General features: G+C 35.1%; 1 protein-coding gene across 1 annotated transcript in view; it reads left to right on the top strand.

Moving 5' to 3' along the window:
• The window catches only part of AP3B1 (adaptor related protein complex 3 subunit beta 1), a 276,812-nt gene that overhangs the window by 146,647 nt on the left and 108,888 nt on the right, over positions 1–21,277 (top strand). Inside the window, exon 15 of the mRNA XM_065875497.1 lies at positions 5,776–5,952. Coding sequence (XP_065731569.1) covers positions 5,776–5,952 — 177 coding nt within the window. The remainder of the gene's footprint in view (positions 1–5,775; positions 5,953–21,277) is intronic.

The raw sequence follows: 21,277 nt of genomic DNA, 5'->3' as shown, positions 1-21,277 counted from the left end.
TTAGAGAAGACAAACTTTCAAATTGGAATGAAAAACAAAAGCCAGATTGAGGCCATTTATAATTAAAACACCATAATCAAAGTGATAAAGGTTGAAAATAAGAAAGTAGGGAAAGAGACATTAAGTGAATACCAACAAGAATTTAAAATTAATTAAAGTCTTTTAACAGGATAAAATGGAACATTATAAAATGAAGAAGCCCAATTTACAAAGAAATTAAGAAACATAAACCTATGTGTATAAAAAATATCGCAACCAAATAAATATGTAAATGAAAAATCTATTGGAAATGCAAGGAGAAATAGATAAAATACAGTTTTGGTGGGTGACTTTAATATGCTTTTCTCAAATTAGATATACCTCATAGATTTTTAAGTAAGATGTAGATGTAAGGACATAGAGACATTAAATAACAGAATCAATACTTGATATAGTAAATATAGCTAAAATCTTATATCTCTTGAACAGATAATACCTACTTTTATGGATGTATCCATAGAACATTTACAAAAAATCATTTACTTAGACATAAAGTAAGCTTAAAGCTTTTATATTTTTTAACCTTAAGTAATAACATAAGAATTAAATATTTTAAAATGATACCAGAGCAGTTGTGAAGCAAGAAATACACTTTTAAATTAAAGTTTAAAGAAAAAAATACAGGCTTTCCAAAAAGCACAGAAAAAGTAAATACTTTATTTCAAAATGTGTGGGGCATGGCTAAAGCTGTAACTGTCACCATTTTTAAAGTAAAGAGACCAAAAATAAAAGAATTTGATATTTGTCCTGAGACATTTGAAAAATAGCAGTGAAAGAAAGCATAGAAACCTAAGAGGGATCAGAGATGATTGTGTAAAATGGAATACCAAATAAAGATAGTTGAAATTGATAAATACATCTTAAATGTGGTCCTTTGGAAAGACAATAAAGTAGAAAATCCCTCCTGATTCTGAAAAGGTGGAGAGAAGGCAAAAGTAGACAAATTGGGACTGTGACATAGAAAAGATTAAAATAATTATAAGAAAAACTATATGCAGTTCTATAGCAAAAAAACCCGAACTTTTGGAGAATGAAAAGGTGATGAGTTTTTACCGTTAACGTACCTCAGGAAGCTGAAGTGCGTGAAGTGGGACAAGGAAGAAAGAAGCAAGATGGTTTGTGAGGCACAACCCTAAAAATGGCCAGGGATTGGTGGCACAAGTTACTCCAGAAGAATGTGGTGAGGGGTGTAGCCAACAACAGCTTCAAATCAGAAGTGAATCCCCAGAATCTCTGCTCCAGTCAAGAGACCTATTCACAGAGCAATGGCCATGTGGGAAAGAAAGTGGGCTTTATTAATCTTACCAAGCACTTGAGGACCTTTAAATGTGGGCACGTGATTCTAACATTAAGCCTGAGAGCCTTAAATGAGACCTCTTTCTTACTGAATCTCTGCCTATTTGACCTAAATCCTAGACCCCCTGGATTTTAGAAAGAGCCAATCTGACCAGTGTCAGAGGACAAGAGGACACTATTGAGCATGTTTTCCCTCAGTACCTAAGCCACTTTATCAGGACGAAATCCTGGGCTCATATACCCTCTGAGAGGAGGAGGAACCGAGGTGACAGCTAGACCTCTTCCCACCGTGACCACCTTACTTATCCATAAAACCAGAGGTAAAAGGAAGTGGGAAAATGCCCCATATTCATACGTGTGGGAATAGTCAAGAAGATGGCCTAGATCTGCCCTGAAAAAAAAGGCTCACTCTGGGGAAGCTGCAGGAGGCCTTAAGGGAGCCATTGCACAGTGTGGCAAAAGAATAGGTGCAAAGGAAGAAACTTTCATTTGACTAATGAGTAAATGAAGCTCATTGATGTGAAATTCTTTGTCTCCATGATATATGTGATCAGTCAGGAACCAGAACCAGTCTTCTTGCCTTGCTGACCAGTATTCTTCCTAGAATATAGCGCACTCATTGTCTGCCCAGTGCCCATGGCGAACTCTGGATCTAGACTTGGAGTTCCAGTCCTAGTTGCATCACTGACAAGCTGTGAGATGTTGGGCAAGTTTCTTATTTCGTTTGTGCCCCAGTTTCCTCATATATCAAGTGGGGATAATGGTAGAGTCTACTTCATAGGGCTTTTGTGATAACTGACTGAGAAAACAGGTAAGGTACTTAAAAACAATGCCGGTAAAACATGGTGGGAACTCATTAGATGTTAGCTATGTAATTTTTTAAAAAAGAGAACACAGATTTTATTGTATTCAAGACTTTGATTCCATTTGTTATGTAAGTGGCATAGTTGAAAATCTGAAATTTATTCTGTATTTAAAATTCATTTATATTGAATAATTTATGTTGATAGGGCAGTCAACTGTCCTGATTGTGAATATTTTATCCTTTGGAGTATCCTTCATTTGTAGTAAATACTACTTTGGGAGCAAAGTTCTTCCAGAATAAAATGCACACTACCTGAGGATTGCTTTAAGAGGATTTCACATTATCTTTAATGGGACAGGTGAGGGTTTCACATTATAAAAGAAGAGTTGAAAGATGTTATTTGGTAGACTACTGAGCGATACTGAAGTAGCGCCTTAGCCTTATGTACTCTGTGCCCAGGTACCTCATGAGCACCTGCCAGTTCACAAGTTAACTACACTTGCCCTGCCATCCCCACTTAGTCCGCACTCAGGTTTTCATGAATATTGAGTCCACATGCAGAATATTGGGTCTGATGTGCTGTTTGCATGCAGTTTGTTTAGATGTCTACTGATTTTGCCTTTGACAAATTTAAATAAATAAAATCAATGTTTTTGCAGGATTTACTTTACACTGTTGCATTGTGCAGTGAGCTGGTATTGTAACACAATAGCTTTTAAATTGAACTGCTTACAGAGTGATCTGTAAAATCTTTCTAGATGCCTTTCTATAACTGTTGTGGTCAGCTAGCAAACATTATTTGTTTTTGCAGGCAAGTTAATGGGTTAAAATGGCAGTGGAAACTGCCTTCTGGTAGAAGGTTTAAAAAGTGCACTTAACCACTTGCTCAGGGCATTTAGAATAAAGAATCAGGCAAAGTCATTTACAATCCAGTTTGTCTTCAAAAATATTGAAAAAAAAGGTTCATAATGAAAGTATTATATGCATACATGTGTGTTATTAGTTTGGCCTTAGTTCCGTGTTCCTATTTGTTCTGTTTGAAAAGACCGTGAAGGACAAAAAGTGACTAATTTTCTTACTTGCTCTTTTTTCAGTTGCTTCAAATCTTTGAAAATAGTGGCCATGGATTCATAGTATCAGTGGTGTACAAATAGGAGTTTTATAACTTAATTGGGAGAGAAAGGCAGGGCTGAAATTTGAAAATCTTATTCTGATTCCAGCCAAATGCACAAAAACACTGGGTTTGTCAGTTTTCTAAGCTTTTTAATGTCATCATGGAAAGATTGGTATTAGTATATTTATAGTGATATTATTTCCTGTTGTGAAGAAGTTTTCTTTGTGTGTGTGTGTGTGTGTGTGTTTTATTTATTTGGTTGTGTCGGGTCTTAGTTGTGGCAGGTGGGCTCCTTAGTTGCAGCTCGTGGGCTTCTTAGTTGCAGCAGGCAGGCTCCTTAGTTGCCATTTTCTATGTTTTTAAAATAGAAATTTTATTACTTAGTTCTAGACTCTGAATATGATCCTGGCCCTGCCCACCCCCCCCCCACTCACCTAGAGATTTTCATTGTGAGCTTTAGAACTTACTGATTTTTAATTTTTTAAAGTTATATTTTAAATGTATACATTATGAATGTTTAGAGTATTTAAATATTATTTTAATCTTGATATATTAATGAATAGGAATATAAACAATCTCTTAGACCTTTATGGGGTTGTATGTTTAATTGCAAAGAAGTAAATAAATAAGTGTATAACCAGAGGAAAATTACTTAAAGTGGGGTAATAGATGTGATATGTCATAGAATTCTAATTTTTATACTGGTAATTTATAATAAAATATTTAAGAAAAATAAATCTAGCATAACTGAAATCTGAAGTTGCCCATATATTCTTATTTAGACATACCTTTCATTATGGCAGGCAACTTGAATTGCTTCGTACTGGAAAATTTAATGTACCACTCAATTATTGTTCTTTAGCCCAATTTAAAATAATAGATTGGGAGTAAAGTCTTAATGCAGTGTAACCTTCGGAACATTAGAAATAGCCTCTTTCTTTCCAGAAATCAGTATACAGTAAGGATATCAGTTTTATCATACTACGTGAATAGATCTGTAATAGCATTTAGTATTTTACTCAATACTTATAGTTTGTACTTACACTTGTTATGTAAACATACTGATTTCTTCTCTCTTACTAAACTTATTCTAATATTAATTTAAAGATGATACTGTTATCACATTATTTGAAAATGTATACTTTAAAGTTTTCTGATGACCTCATTCTCCTTCTGGTGAAAGACCTAGCGGTGTCCTAATAATTTTATGTTATTTCTTGAAATGGGTGTTTTGAAGGAATTCAAGGTGGTATATATTGTGATAAAATTCTAGCTGTGCAAAGGTCCTCATTCTCACTTTCTTCCTTAACAGTCTTACTGTGTACAGCTCTGAAACAATAATGAAAACATTAGGACTTTATTTGAGGCATTAGAAAAGGACTTCATAAAGAGTCTTATCTCTTCTTGTGATGCTACCTCTTAATGATAGCCATTGGCTTTTTCATTTATTATTAAAAGCAAATTTTCTATACTAGGTGAAAATGTTCACAGAAACTAATTTACATACCCCTTCAAATTCCTTTTGAAGGATATTGAAAGGGGGAGGATACAAATAAACAAATAGTAATAAAACTAATTTGCATGCTCTAAATAAAATGTTAGTCTTAATGGTGCTGGTGGAAGGTTTCCAATTTGTAACAAAGCATTTATTTTTAAGAAACAAATTATATGGAAATGTAGTTTATTGAAAATATATATAATGCCAAAATGCAGTATTGGACAGATTTATCTTATTCCCATTTCTATTGTTGATGACCAAATAATAGACGAGCATTCATGATTTTATAAGTAGGCCTTGATGATTTTGTCAGTTTTATTTATTTCCAGTGCTGCAGATATAGATACATAGAGGACAATAACGGTTTTGATTTGGAATCATAGCCTTTAATGGGTCTATTCCTTTTTCTGTATTGTCCATGGATTCTCAAAACGTGGTTTGCAGACCGCCTGTCTCCGGAATCATCTGTAATGCTTCATGAAGCATGGATTCCTGGACCCCATCACAGAACTACTGTCTTAGAACTGTTACCAAAACCCTACAGTTTTAGTCATAACCCTAGATGATTTTTATAGGCATTGAGGTTTGTGAATGCGCTAGAGCAGAGGTCAGCGAACTTTTTCTGTGAATTGCTAGATAAGTAAATATTTTCAGCCTTATGGTCTTTGTTGCAACTACTCTTCTGCTATTATAGCACAGAAGCAGCAACAATGATAAATAAATGGGCATGGCCAGACAGATTTAGCCCAAGAATTGGTGGATCACTGTTAGAATCAAGATTCTAGACCAGTGGTTTTTCCTTTATGAATCTTTTCTTAAGCATTATCTCTGAAATCAGTTTTAATCAGAATTTCTGGTAACTGAAGAAAATTCATAAATATAGGAGGACTTCCTGGATATATGTTAAATAAATTAATAGATGATAAAACCTTTATAATATTTAAAGCCTTTTCTATGTTAATATTAAGGAGAGTATGATTATATTATTTGTAATATTTGTATATAATCTGCTTCTAATATTAGGTTCCTGTGGCTAGAGCAAGTATTCTTTGGCTAATTGGAGAAAACTGTGAACGAGTTCCTAAAATTGCCCCTGATGTTTTGAGGAAGACGGCTAAAAGCTTCACTGGTGAAGATGATCTGGTAAAACTGCAGATTTTAAATCTTGGAGCAAAACTGTATTTAACCAACTCCAAACAGGTAAGAGACTAATCCTTAGTCTACCTATGTGAAATCTACTTTCCTCTTTGCTCTGATACATTAGTCTGTCCGTTCAGCAATTACCAGGTGATTATTTCCTTTAAGGTTTTACTTTAGATGGTAGTGGTATAAAGAGATGAAATTCTGGTCTAGTAGAGGAGAAAAACATTAAAAAATGAAATAGTATGTGGTAAGTGTTATAATAGAAGTATTGTGATACAGTGGAACTCCAGAGGAGAAAGTTATTGAAAGTCTGAAATAGAAGGAGAGAGGTCAAAGTTTCATAAAGGTTAAGACTCTTGACTAAGGGCTTGTAAGGAGTAGTTTACCATACAGAATAAGGAAAGAGGAGAGCAGGAGGTCAGAGTCATGAAACAGCTTGGTGCTTTCAGGAAACTTAAAGCTGAGTTTGGAAAGGTAGGCAAGGGCAAGACTTGGAGTGGCACGTGCTATGGACTTTGTCCCCCATGTGAAGGGAAAGCCATTCAATATTTTTTAGTTATTCTCATTTTTTAAAACAGTGTTATAGTCAGATTCGGGAAATGTTGAGATAAGGTCAAGTGAGTTCGGCACTGGTGGGCTGTGTACCTCTCCAGAGGGGTGTGGTGTGTGACTGAGGAATGGCTTTAACCATCACAGCCGTCCTCCACATGTGGCCCAATGACAACGTGGAGCAGGAGCTCTCGGGGTGCTGGTTAATAATGTAGCCTCTGGGCCTTGCCTCTGACCTAGAGGGAAACCGAAGTCTACACTTTGCTAAGCCCCACCTGGTGGTTCTGATGCCCAACCCCCCCAACATTTGAGACCCACTGACAAAGGAGTGCAGTTTGGGGAAGCGCTGACTAGCAAGGGCCTTCCGGCTGGGAGAATATGTTGAGCTTGTACAGACATGGCCTGTGCTGTTCCCAGCCGTGCCCAGCTGAGCCAAAGTGGGAGCTGCGACCTGTCTCTCCCACCCACCTGCAGGGTGTGTGCACTTTGGGGGAAGAAGCAGACATTAAGAAACCAGAGTTAAAAAAAAAAAAAAAAAAGTGGTGTAATTGACCAGATTTTCTGTTTAGAATATTCATTTTTTAAATTAGTTGACTTTGAGGAACTGTTGGTAAGAGGAATAGCCTCTATGTATAAAATACATAGAATCACCGCTAAATATTGGGGTTGGCCAAAAAGTTCATTTGGGTTTTTCCGTCTTGATTACTGTAGCTTTGTAGTATAGTCTGAAGTCAGGGAGCCTGATTCCTCCAGCTCCGTTTTTCGTTCTGAAGATTGCTTTGGCTATTCGGAGTCTTTTGTGTTTCCATACATATTGTGAAATTTTTTGTTCTAGTTCTGTGGAAAATGCCAGTGGTAGTTTCATAGGGATTGCATTGGATCTGTAGATTGCTTTGGGTAGTAGAGTCATTTTCACAATGTTGATTCTTCTAATCCAAGAACACAGTATTTCTCTCCATCTGTTTGTATCATCTTTAATTTCTTTCATCAGTGTCTTATAATTTTCTGCATACAGGTCTTTTGTCTCCTTAGGTAGGTTTATTCCTATATGTTTTATTCTTTTTGTTGCAGTGGTAAATGGGAGTATTTTCTTGATTTCACTTTCAGATTTTTCATCATTAGTGTATAGGAATGCCAGAGATTTCTGTGCATTAATTTTGTATTCTGCTACCTTACCAGATTCATTGATTAGCTCTAGTAGTTTTCTGGTAGCATCTTTAGGATTCTCTATGTATAGTATTATGTCATCTGCAAACAGTGACAGCTTTACTTCTTCTTTTCCGATTTGGATTCCTTTGATTTCCTTTTCTTCTCTGATTGCTGTGGCTAAAACTTCCAAAACTATGTTGAATAAGAGTGGTGAGAGTGGGCAACCTTGTCTTGTTCCTGATCTTAGTGGAAATGGTTTCAGTTTTTCACCATTGAGGATGATTTTGGCTGTGGGTTTGTCATATATGGCCTTTATTATGTTGAGGAAAGTTCCCTCTATGCCTACTTTCTGCAGGGTTTTTATCATAAGTGGGTGTTGAATTTTGTTGAAAGCTTTCTCTGCATCTATTGAGATGACCATATGGTTTTTCCTCCTTCAGTTTGTTAATATGTTGTATCACATTGATTGATTTGCATATATTGAAGAATCCTGGCATTCCTGGAATAAACCGCACTTGATCATGGTGTATGATCCTTTTAGTGTTCTGTTGGATTCTGTTGGCTAGTATTTTGTTGAGCATTTTTGCATCTATGTTCATCAGTGATATTGGCCTGTAGTTTTCTTTCTTTGTGACATCCTTGTCTGGTTTTGGTATCAGGGTGATGGTGGCCTCGTAGAATGAGTTTGGGAGTGTTCCTCCCTCTGCTGTATTTTGGAAGAGTTTGAGAAGGATAGGTGTTAGCTCTTCTCTAAATGTTTGTTAGAATTCGCCTGTGAAGCCATCTGGTCCTGGGCTTTTGTTTGTTGGAAGATTTTTAATCACAGTTTCAATTTCAGTGCTTGTGATTGGTCTGTTCATATTTTCTATTTCTTCCTGATTCAGTCTTGGCAGGTTATGCATTTCTAAGAATTTGTCCATTTCTTCCAGGTTGTCCATTTTATTGGCATAGAGTTACTTGTAGTAATCTCTCATGATCTAATTCTATTGATTTGAGTCTTCTCCCTTTTTTTCTTGATGAATCTGGCTAACGGTTTATCAATTTTGTTTATCTTCTCAAAGAACCAGCTTTTAGGTTTATTGATCTTTGCTGTCATTTCCTTCATTTCTTTTTCATTTATTTCTGTCCTGATCTTTATGATTCCTTTCCTTCTGCTAACTTTGGGGGTTTTTTATTCTTCTTTCTCTAATTGCATTAGGTGCAAGTTTAGTTTGTTTATTTGAGATGTTTCCTGTTTCTTAAAATAGGATTGTATTGCTATAAACTTTCCTCTTAGAACTGCTTTTGCTGCATCCCATAGGTTTTGGGTTGTCGTGTCTCCATTGTCATTTGTTTCTAGGTATTTTTTAATTTCCTGTTTGATTTCTTCAGTGATCACTTCATTATTAAGTAATGTGTTTGTATTTTTTTTACAGATCTTTTCCTGTAATTCATATCTAGTCTCATAGCATTGTGGTCGGAAAAGATACTTGATACAATTTCAATTTTCTTAAATTTACCAAGGCTTGATTTGTGACCCAAGATATGATGTATCCTGGAGAATGTTCCATGAGCACTTGAGAAGAATGTGTATTCTGTTGTTTTTGGATGGAATATCCTATAAATATTAATTAAGTACATCTCGTTTAATGTATCATTTAAAGCTTGTGTTTTTTATTTATTTTCATTTTGGATGATCTGTCCATTGGTGAAAGTGGGGTGTTAAAGTCCCCTACTATAAATGTGTTACTGTCGATTTCCCCTTTTATGGCTGTTAGTATTTGCCTTATGTTTTGAGGTGCTCCTATGTTGGGTGCATAAATATTTACAATTGTTATATCTTCTTCTTGGTTCGATCCCTTGATCATTATGTAGTGTCCTTCTTTCTCTCTTCTAATAGTCTTTATTTTAAACTCTATTTTGTCTGATATGAGAATCGCTACTCCAGCCTTCTTTTGGTTTCCATTTGCATGGAATATCTTTTTCCATTCCCTCACTTTCAGTCTGTATGTGTCTCTAGGTCTGAAGTGGGTCTTGTTTTTGTATCCATTCAGCCAGTCTGTGTCTTTCGGTGGGAGCATTTAATCCATTTACATTTAAGGTAATTATCGATATGTATGTTCCTATTCCCATTTTCTTAATTGTTTTGGGTTTGTTATTATAGGTCTTTTCCTTCTCTTGTGTTTCTTGCCTAGAGAAGATCCTTTAGCATTTGTTGTAAAGCTGGTTTGGTAGTGCTGAAGTCTCTCAGCTTTTGCTTGTCTGTAAAGGTTTTAATTTCTCCATCAAATCTGAGTGAGATCCTTGGTGGGATCTCATTCAAACCTTGGATGAAGGTTTTTCTCCTTCATCACTTTAAATATGTCCTGCCACTCCCTTCTGGCTTGCAGAGTTTCTGCTGAAAGATCAGCTGTTAACCTTATGGGGATTCCCTTGTGTGTTATTTGTTGTTTTTCCCGTGCTGCTTTTAATATGTTTTCCTTGTAATTTTGACAGTTTGATTAATATGTGTCTTGGCGTTTTTCTCCTTGTATTTATCCTGTATGGGACTCTGTGTGCTTCCTGGACTTGATTAACTATTTCCTTTCCCATAGTAGGGAAGTTTTCAACTATAATCTGTTCAAATATTTTCTAAGTCCCTTTCTTTTTCTCTTCTTCTTCTGGAACCCCTATAATTCGAATGTTGTTGTGTTTAATGTTGTCCCAGAATTTTCTGAGACTGTCTTCAGTTCTTTTCATTCTTTTTTCTTTATTCTGCTCTGCAGTAGTTATTTCCACTATTTTATCTTCCCAGTCACTTATGCATTCTTATGATTTAGATTTTATCTTTACATTTTAAGTCAGTTTTTGAAAGGAATCAGTTAATCATTTCCAAGTGCCATGTAGATTAATTCATGCAATGAGTTATTTTTTAAAAACTGAGTAAAAGAGAGGAAACCTATGTTTGCTGTTGAGTTGCTTGTTTATTGATAAAAACACTGTTTTAGCCTGACACTCACTGTTCTTACTAAATTCATGTAGTACTATGAACGTCAACATAACACCTAGAATATTATGATTGTTACGACTCTATGATAACAATGGTTTGGCTACTCTAAGTGAGCTTATAGATTATCATAAAAGAAAAGTAATACAAATTAGTATGTTAATCAAGACTGAAGTAGATTTGTCTTACCAAACTAAATGAAGGTTCTTTCCTTGGCTTTCTTCTTTGTAGCTGTAAATAACCAATAATGGACTGTAGTACTGTGTGTTCAGAAATTGTAGAGTGTATTCCTTATCTTTTTATTAAGTGAATCTGAAGATAACATAGATTGCACTCAGCTATTTTTTTTTTCTTGAATTCAGTTTTGGAACTCAGCTTCTGAAGTGTTGTATCGTGTATTTTAGAATGATACTTCAGGATAACCACATAGACTTGACCAGCAGCTGGTGAAAATATAGTTATGTTTAGAAAAACAGCTCATTGTTTTTAAATGATTAAATATAAAAATATATCAACAAAGGTATCCTGTAGAGTTGTGTTCTGTTCTCCAGTTTCTGATTTCTCAAGAAAAGGAGTTTGAGAGAATTCATAAATGGAAATTAACATCAAAGGATGATTTTTTTATGTACCATCAGCTTGACTGGGTTTTTAAGTTGTATGATTCATAATCCATTGGATGTGAGATGAGAGTAAAATGATTGCTTTCACCTAAATGTAAAAAAAATTATTTTCTATATGTGTTTATTTTAACCATCTTTAACACTGAACTAGGAAGGCCAGGCCACAGTTCAGGGAGTGGTTTGCCATGAAATCCCAACATTTATTTGTAGGTCTGTTTTCCCTGTGGGCTAGATCTCTCAGTGAGCATTTTCAGATTTTTTATTGAAATATTTAGTTTTAGGGGATGGCTACATTGCTTTTTATAAGATTTGGCACATTGTATTCATTTGTATACCTAAGGAATAATTTAATAGTAAGCTTCTTTAATATCACAAATGTTTTTACCTGGTGTAAAGAAGAATTTGAAACTTAGTTAACAGTTTGCTGTTGGTATGGTTGAGCAGACTCCTACTGGACAACTATAAACTTGGGAAAAATACAAAAAGTAAATAACTGCCTAAAGTCTCAAAAGAGTAAATAAAAGTGGGAAGATTCTTAAGGGAAACGGACACTTAAAAGAAGAGAGTGGCACAGAGTGAATTTCCCTACTTTTATGGCTCTTATCCTGAGTTCAGGCTACAGTTGGCACTGTACACAGAAGCTGAAATCCCAGAAGGAAACCCAGAGTCCTTCTGGCCTGAGGAAGTAGAGGACAGAGTTTAAGAAAACTCCTGGGAATTCCCCGGCAGTCCAGTGGTTAGGACTCTGCTCTTTCACTGCTGAGGGCCCGGGTTCAATCCCTGGTCGGGGAACTAAGATCCCACAAGCCGCTTGGTGAAGCCAAAAAAAAAGAAAACTACTACCAAAGATATTGAAAAGTTAAGGAAGAATTCTAGAAAGCAGTGAGCCAGTGTGGGGAGCCTCAAAATCTGTGAATACTTTTGCTCAGGTCTCTGGCTGACACCTGAACCACACATATGCATGGTGGATTCAGAACAGCACAGTTACTAATAAAGGAACTGAAATGGAATTTGAACAGCACTGAAACAAAGTTTGTGCTTTGAACCCAACCTAGAGTATAGCAACATCCAGGGTCTCTACAATATAACATTCATAATGTCCAAGATAAATCCAAAATTGCTCAATTTAAGAACTAGAACAGGGAATTATTATTTAACAGGTATAGAATTTCAATTTGTGAAGATATAAAAATTTCTGGAGATTAATGGTGGTAATGGCTGAACTACACACTTAAAAATGGTTGCAGTGGTAAATTTTATGTTTATTTTTACCACAATAATGAAGAAGACCAGGAAAATGTGATCAGTTTAAAAACAAACAAACAAACAAACAAACAAAAACCAGAAACCAACTTCTAGATGACCCAGATGTGGAAATTTGCAGACAGAATTTTGAAGCAGCTTTTGTAAATGGTTGATGACATAGAGGAAAATGTATTCACAATAGATGAAAAGATAACTCTAAGCAGAGAAATAAAAACTATAAAAAATAATAAAATGGAAGTTGTAGAACTGAAAAATACAGTACCCAAAAAATCAACATTTTGTCTATCTTTAGCATTACATATTCTTTGATATTTTAATTTTTTTCAGTATGGAGATATATAAAGCTGTTCATATAGTTTTTTAAAAACTGTTACCTTATGATTAAGACTCTGTAGATGAACTTCTTCTGTAAGCTTCTTTAATTTTCTGACTTCGAGCTCTTTTAGAAGGAAGTTCAGAAAGCAGTTTAACTGTATGTGATACCTGCCATAGAACTATTTAATGTCAATTACTGGGAGGCAGGTGATTCAGAGTACAGGCTCTAATGTTAGACTGTCTGTCTTCAAATCATGTTTTGCCACTTACTAGCTACATGATTTTAGACAGATTATACAATACAACCTACCTAATCTAATTTCTAATCTGTAAAGTGGAAGTTATAATCATGTAGTCAGTTATTTATAATGCAACATATATGTTCCTAAAAATCATTGTGCTTTACAGAAACGCACAACAACAGCCACAGGGATTATTGCAAAAGTGAAACCAGAGGCACAACACTCAAAAAATTCATTGGTGACACATAAAAAGAAAAAAAAACAAGAACAGTAAAAACAAGAGAATAGTTTTACACATGTTAAATGGTTAAGAAATACATAAATACTACAGTGAATCTAGCCTTTTACTTTTAGAAAGACCTGACTTGTGGAAATGGGTGTTTTAAAGGTTGTGCTTATGAGTTATGTCTTGGAAGGAGGGTTAATTTGAATATGGATGGAAAGTTGTACTGCCAAATGTGGCTAAATGTAGCGCATAATACATGTGGTGATCTGAGATAGATGTTTGAGGTGGATGTGTTTCTTTATTCCTGCACAGCCCAGTTCAGCTGGGTGCAGCTTTCTGCCTTTACCTGTTCATATAGTTCATATAGTTATATACTGATGTAATCATGCCAAAGCAAACACAAAATTTACATTGTGCCCAGATTGGCCCTGCTGTGTCAACTGAATTAGAACAAATCCTGCTTTTTCATAAACCTAGTTTACACTGTTAACCAACTGCTAGATTTTTCTTAGAGAATATGATTATTTACAGTCAGAGAACTAGTCTAGTTATTGAGAATCTCTATGCTCATTTTTAAAAAGCACTCCATTGGGGTTTATCAACCTGAGAAAAGGGTGCTGAAATTCTTCTTTTGTTGTTTATGAAGAGAAAAATTGTTTGATATGAATATCAAGAGTAAAAGCACTGGTAGAATACTCTCACAAGTAGAGTAGTTTCACTATTATATGGGGGGGAAAAGTTGAACAACATTGAAACCAGTTGAAGTTGCTAAAACTCTTCAGCTCTTAAGACATGGTATAAAAATTTAGCATGACTTCCTTGAAATAGTCTACTGAGGTCTGAGACAGAAAGCTATGATTTGATTAAACTGATTAATAGCAATTAAAAATTAATGAGTAAAGGGTACATCTGTTTCTAAACTTTCTCTAATAGTGTATCATCTTTTAAATGTAGTGATAAGTAATATAAGTTAATGTTTTACTTAGCTTATGTTTTTATTTTATTTTATTTATTATTTATTTTATTTTTTTTGGCGGTACGCGGGCCTCTCACTGTTGTGGCCTCTCCCATTGCGGAGCACAGGCTCCGAACACGCAGGGTCAGCGGCCATGGCTCACGGGCCCAGCCACTCCGCGGCATGTGAGATCTGCCCGGACTGGGGCACAAACCCGTGTCCCCTGCATCGGCAGGCGGACTCTCAATCACTGCGCCACCAGGGAAGCCCTATGTTTTTATTTTTAAATATAAAATATTGCAAACCTATAGAATAGTACAAAATAGCATAAATACATATACAGGCATACCTCAGTTTATAGTGCTTTACAAATACTGTGTTTTTTACAGATTGAAGGTTTGTGGCTACCTTGTGTCGAGCAAGTCTGCTGGCACCATTTTTCCAACAGCATTTGCTCACTTCCTGTTTCTCTGTCATGTTTTGGTAATTCTTGCAATATTTTCAAACTTCTTTATTACTATATTCTGATCTGTGATCAGTGGTCTTTGATTCTACTACTAAGATTCACTGAAGGCTCAGATGATAGCATTTTTTAGCAATAAAGGATTCTTTTTCTTGTTTTTTTTTTTTTTATGTTAGTGAATTTTTAAAAATTGGAGTATAGTTGATTTACAATGTTGTGTTAGTCTCTGATGTACAGCAAAGTGATTCAGATATTTATATATACATATATATTCATTTTCAGATTAGTTTCCATTGTTATTACAAGATATTGAATATAGTTCTGTGTACTATATACAGTAGGACCTTGTTGTTTACCTATTTTATATATAGTAGTTTGTATCTACTAATCCCAATCTCCTAATTTATCCCCCCCACTCCCCACCCTTTCCTCCTCCTTTGGTAACCATAAGTTTGTTTTCTAAGTCTATGAGTCTGTTTCTGTTTTGTAAATAAGTTCATTTGTACTATTTTTTATATTCTACCTATGAGTGATATCATATGATATTTGTCTTTCTCTGTCCGGTTTATTTCACTTAGTATGATAATCTCTAGGTCCATCCATGTTGCTGCAAAAGGCATTATTTCATTCTTTTTTAATGGCTGAGTAATATTCCATTGTATATATACACCACATCTTCTTTATCCATTCATCTGTTGATGGACACTCAGGTTGCTTGCATGTCTTGGCTATTGTAAATAGTGCTACAGTGAGCACTTGGGTGCATGTATCGTTTTGAATTATGGTTTTCTCTGGATATATGCCCAGGAGTGGGATTGCTGGATCATATGGTAACTCTATTTTTAGTTTTTTAAGGAACCTCCATACTGTTCTCCATAGTGGCTACATCAATTTACATTCCCGCCAGCAGTGTAGGAGGGTTCCTTTTTCTTCCTCTCCAGCATTTGTACATTGCTTTCTTAGACATACTGCTGTTGCACACTTAAGAGACTACAGTATAATAAACATAGCTTTTATATGTACTGGGAAACCAGCATGTTTGTGTTACTCAGTTTATTGAGGTGACCTTTAACCAGACCCGTAATATCTCCAAGGTATCCTATATATGTACCACTAAGATTAAGTCAGTGTGTTTGCCATAATTTTTTTTAAAGGGATGTAACAGGTAGAGCTAAGATCTCAAGTTCCTGTTCACACCTTTCTTACTTCCCCATTGGTAACCACTGTCATATTATTGGTCTGTTTTAATCATACATGTTTTGTATTGTTGTTACATAAGTATGTATCCATAAACAATGTATTTTTTGTTTTGTGTGTTTTCAAATTTTACATAAGTAGTATTCTACTTTATGTATACTTTCACAATTAAACTATTTTTACTTAATGTGTTTTTAAAATATTGAGGTATGTAGCTATAGTTCATTTATTTTAATTACTGTCTCATTTTCTTTGAGACAGTTACTTTTATTTTTTCTGCTGTTCAAGAAGAAAGTGCTTCATGGAGTATCCTTAGTACTTATATTTTCTTTGTATCGCTTTTCAGGTTCAGTTTTTGATTCTTAGTGAGAAATTTTATAAATCACAGTGATGTTTTGGGGATCCTTCCTGAAGTTTTCTCTTGCCCTGTGATTCGGTCTTTGGAGAAATCTACCCCCACTCCCAGCCCCTTTAATATAACTTTAAAAAAAAAGGGCTCAGGCTCTATGTGGTGACATTTATACCCTTTCTTGGATATATTTTCTTGTCAAGTAAATATAACATATAAAGGAAAAACTTACTCATGTTGACAAAAATGTGTATACTGTTAAATTTTTAAAAATCTGTTGCTTTTCTATACACTAACAACAAACTACAAGAAAGAGAAATTAAGGAAACAGCCCCATTTACCATTACATCAAAAAGGATAAAATACCTGGGAATAAACCTATCTAAGGAGATAAAAAGACCTATACTTGGAAAACTATAAGACACTGATGAAAGAAATTGAAGATGACACAAATTGGAAGATATACCATGTTCTTAGATTGAAAGAATTACTATTGTTAAAATGACCATACTACCCAAGGCAATCTACAGATTCAATGCAATCCTTATCAAAATACCAATGGCATTTTTTACGGAACTAGAACAAGTAATTGCAGAATTTGTATGAAAACACAAAAGACCCCAAATAGCCAAAACAATCTCAGGAAAGAACAGAGCTGGAGGAATCATGCTCCTTGACTTCAGACAATACTACAAGGCTACAGTAATCAAAACACTATGGTTCTGTCACAAAAACAGACACATAGATCAATGAACACAATAGAGAACCCAGAAATAAACCCACACACTTATGGTTAATTAATCTATGAGAGAAGAGGCAAGAATATACAGTGGAGAAAAGACAGTCTCTTCAATAAGTGGTTCTGGAAAAACTAGACAGCTATGTGTAAAACAATGCAATTAGAACCTTCTCTAACACCATATACAAAAATAAACTCAAATGGATTAAAGACCTAAATGTAAAACTGGATACTATAAAATTCCTAGAGGAAAACACAGAACACTCTTTGACATAAATCACAGCAATATTTGTTTGGATCCATCTCCTAAAGCAAAAGAAGCAAAAGCAAAAATAAACAAATTGGACCTAATTAAACTTAAAAGCTTTTGCACAGCAAAGGAAACCACCAACAAAATGAAAAGACAACCCGCTGAATGGGAGAAGATATTTGCAAACGATATGATCAATAAGGGGTTAATATCCAACATATATATACAGCTCATATGGCTCAACATCAAAAAAGCAAATAATTTGTTTGGAAAATGGGCAGAACTGAATAGACATTTTCCCAAATAGGAAATGCAGATGGCCAGAAAGCACATGAAAAGATACTCAACATTGCTAATCGTTAGGGAAATGCAAATCAAAACCACAATGAGATATTACTTCACACCTGTTAGAATGGCTGTCATCAAAAAACACACAAATAACAAATGTTGGTGAGGATGTGGAGAAAAGGGGATCGTTGTACACTGTTGGTGGGAGTGTAAATTGGTGCAGCCACTGTGGAAAACAGTACGGAGGTTTCTCAAAAAACTAGAAATAGAACTACCATATTCAGAAAGATACATGCATCCCAGTGTTCATAGCAACATTATTTACAATTGCCAGGCTATGGAAGCAACCTAATTGTTAATCAACAGATGAGAGATAGCCTCATCCACCAGAGGGCAGACAGCAGAAACAAGAAGAACTACAATTCTGCAGCCTGTGGAACAAAAACCACATTCACAGAAAGATAGACAAGATGAAAAGGCAGAGGGCTATGTACCAGATGAAGGAACAAGATAAGACCCCAGAAAAACAACTAAATGAAGTGGAGATAAGCAACTTTCCAGAAAAAGAATTCAGAATAATGATAGTGAAGATGATCCAGGACCTCGGAAAAAGAATGGAGGCAAAGGTCGAGAAGGTGCAAGAATCATTTAACAAAAGACCTAGAAGAATTAATGAACAATCAACAGATGAATGGATAAACAAGATGTGAGATATATATATGTATATATATATATATACATATATATATGTAAAATATAGGGTTGGCCAAAAAGTTCATTTGGGTTTTTCCGTAAGATCTTACAAAAAGCCATAAAAAAGAATAAAAATTTTGCCATTTGCAATAATGTGGATGGACTTGGAGGGCACTATGCTAAGTGGAATAAGTCAGACAGAGAAAAACAAATACTATAAGATATCACTTACATGTGGAATCTAAAAAATATAACAAACTAGTGAATAAAACAAAAAAGAAGCAGCCTCACAGATACAAACTGCTGGTTTCCAATGGGGAGAAGGAAGGGTGGATGGGCAGTATAGGGGTGAGGGAGGTGAGAAAGGGCTCTTATGAGATTATCTGAAATCATCTGTGTGAAACTTTTGAAAATTGTAAAGCACTATAGAATTTAAAGAATCTTGCATTCAATAAAATTGTCTTAATTAAAAAAATTTAAAGAATCCTGCCTAGTCATGAAGTGATGAAATTGATTAGATAGAACACTAGTACTGCTTAGATTTGCCTCTGGTCTATGTTAAGAATTTTATGTAGTTCTCCTTCCTTTACCAAATGCATTTGCCAGTATCCTTCTGTTTAAAAATTACGACTATGTGGAACCAGTTTTAAATGCTGAATTCTGTATACTTTTTTATATTCCTTAAAGTGATATATATCTAAGCTGATTTTAGGACTATATATATATTTTTTTGATAGGACTATAATTTAAGAGACCTTTTTTTTGTGCTGACCTATATAATATTTAAAGAAGGCTATTGTTTGAGCAAATATTTACCAGTTTATTACTTGTCAGAGTATTTAGGTAAAAATATGATGCCCATATTTTGAGACTTTTTTTAAATAATGGATTTCTCAATAATTATATGGCATTCCCCAAAATTCATTTTTCCTATGTCACAGTGACTTAGAGTTAATCCAGAGTAATTGGTGTAAATAGTGTCTGGATGGCATTGACCATTAGGTGGTACCAGAAATGATTCCTTAAATCTAAGAAGCAAAATAATAATAAGACAAAAATTTAATACATAGCTATATATAAGCTATTGAGTATTTCTGTTATTTATGGTACATTTTGTTACTCTCTTTGCTTGTCTTGTATAATTTTATGAATAAAATCCATTTAAATTTACTATTAAACATCCCATCTGGGTTTTTTTGTTGTTCTTTGGTTTTTTTCTGGCTGCATTGGGTCTTTGTTGCTGCGCTCAGGCTTTCTCTAGTTGTGGCGAGCAGGGGCTACTCTTTGTTGTGGTGCGTGGGCTTCTCATTGCAGTGGCTTCTCTTGTTGCGAAGCACGGGCTCTAGGCGCGTGGGCTTCAGTAGTTGCAGCGTGCGGGCTCTAGGGCGCGAAGGCTTCAGTAGTTGTGGCACACGGGCTTAGTTGCTCCGCAGCATGTGGGATCTTCCTGGACCAGGGATCGAACCCGTGTTCCCTGCATTGGCAGGCAGATTCTTAACCACTGCGCCACCAGGGAAGTCCCTCCATGTTGTACTTCTAACCTCTGCCATGGTTTTGTCTAGTGACCTGTAAGATACAAGTGCGGTGAACAGAGATTTCATTTTAAAATGTGAAACATTTAAATTGGAAAGACTTTGACTTTTTTTTCCCAGTCTTTTTGAGATGCAACATGACTAACCTCTCCCTTTAGAGCAGCATATAGGATGTGTGCTGATAAAATGAAGTGTGCCCTGATGAGGCAGGTATGAAAAGCGAAGTCCTTCGCTTTTCTAGTGGTGGTGACATAAGTGTTTGTTTTATCTGATGGTAACTTGATGACACAACAGGCAAGTTGTGTCATGGCCTGTGCAAAGCATGAAGCTCCCAGCTGTCAGTGGATGGAGTAAGAGGAAAACATGGGAAGTTAGAGGTTGGTTGTGGGTGAAATATGTGCAGGAGATAGAGACAGAACAATCTTGCTATAGGCCATTAAAGAGAGTGGTCAGAGCACTCTCACTACAGTAGTTTTGTCATTTATTGTGTACTGTAAATCTCAAAACCTATTTATTATTTGCCAGTTATTGTTTTATTTTGTTATAAATCCAGCAGCAATAAATTCTTAAAACTTGAAGTGTACATTTAATGAAGAATGAAGAACTGAATTTTTGTGTATCATTATTTAACATGCACAAAATGTTCATCAACTTTTACTATCCACCATGAAAATCATAGTGATATAAATCTGCTAAAACAGGATCAGCATCTACTTAAAAAGTTGGGAGGTATTTTAGGAAGACTAAGCCTCAAGATGACAATTTAATGTATACAGTTGCCAAATATGTTTACATGTCTCTCTGTGAAATATGATCTCATATAGATCAAATAACTGTTTTTTAAAATTTAATTTTGTTCATTTTTTATTCTAAGTTTTCTTTTGCACATATGAGAAATGAAGCAATAATGGTTAATGTATTTCTCCATTAGCAGAAAAAGGACCTGAATGATGCTGGTTTTCAAATAGAAAAGCAATTAATTCTAATAATAGTTCGACCATTTTTACTCAAAACTTTTGTACATTTCTTCTGTCAGTGTAAATGGAATCAAAGTAAAGCTTTTGGAAGTTTATTCTGTCAAAATCGCCGTAAATGCTGTTGTAAATTTAAAAGCCCCAACGTGGCTTTCACTGAACGGATGTTGTCATGGTAAAATCAACGTTCTTATTAAATTAAGAAAACTGTGGAACAGAAATATTTTGGGAATTGGTTGTGGTGCATGCATACTCACTCTGCTTATTCTACCAAGTGAAATAAAACTATAATGGTCAAAATTACTGATATTTGATATGTGTAGTTTAACTGAACTGCAGGATTCTTGTGATGAAGCTAATATTGAAAAAGCATACTTAGGCATGACACCGCACACTCTCATACGCAATTCTTTTTGCTGCATGTGACCAGTGGGATTTTAGAAATGTGATTTTATGAAAAACTGCTTTGTAAATTAGCCTGTGTTCTATATTGACTTTTTTGCCCGGGGCGGGTGGGTGGAGGAGTAGATTAAGTGAAACTTTTGTGTATTGGTTAGATTTTGATTCAAAATCATTTGGAAATCTTTAAAGTGTTTATCAGGTAGAGCAC

This window comes from Phocoena phocoena, chromosome 3, assembly GCF_963924675.1.
Source record: "Phocoena phocoena chromosome 3, mPhoPho1.1, whole genome shotgun sequence".
Lineage (NCBI taxonomy): Eukaryota > Metazoa > Chordata > Mammalia > Artiodactyla > Phocoenidae > Phocoena > Phocoena phocoena.
Note: the sequence above shows the minus strand (reverse complement) of the source record. Positions and strands in the feature narration are given on the sequence as shown.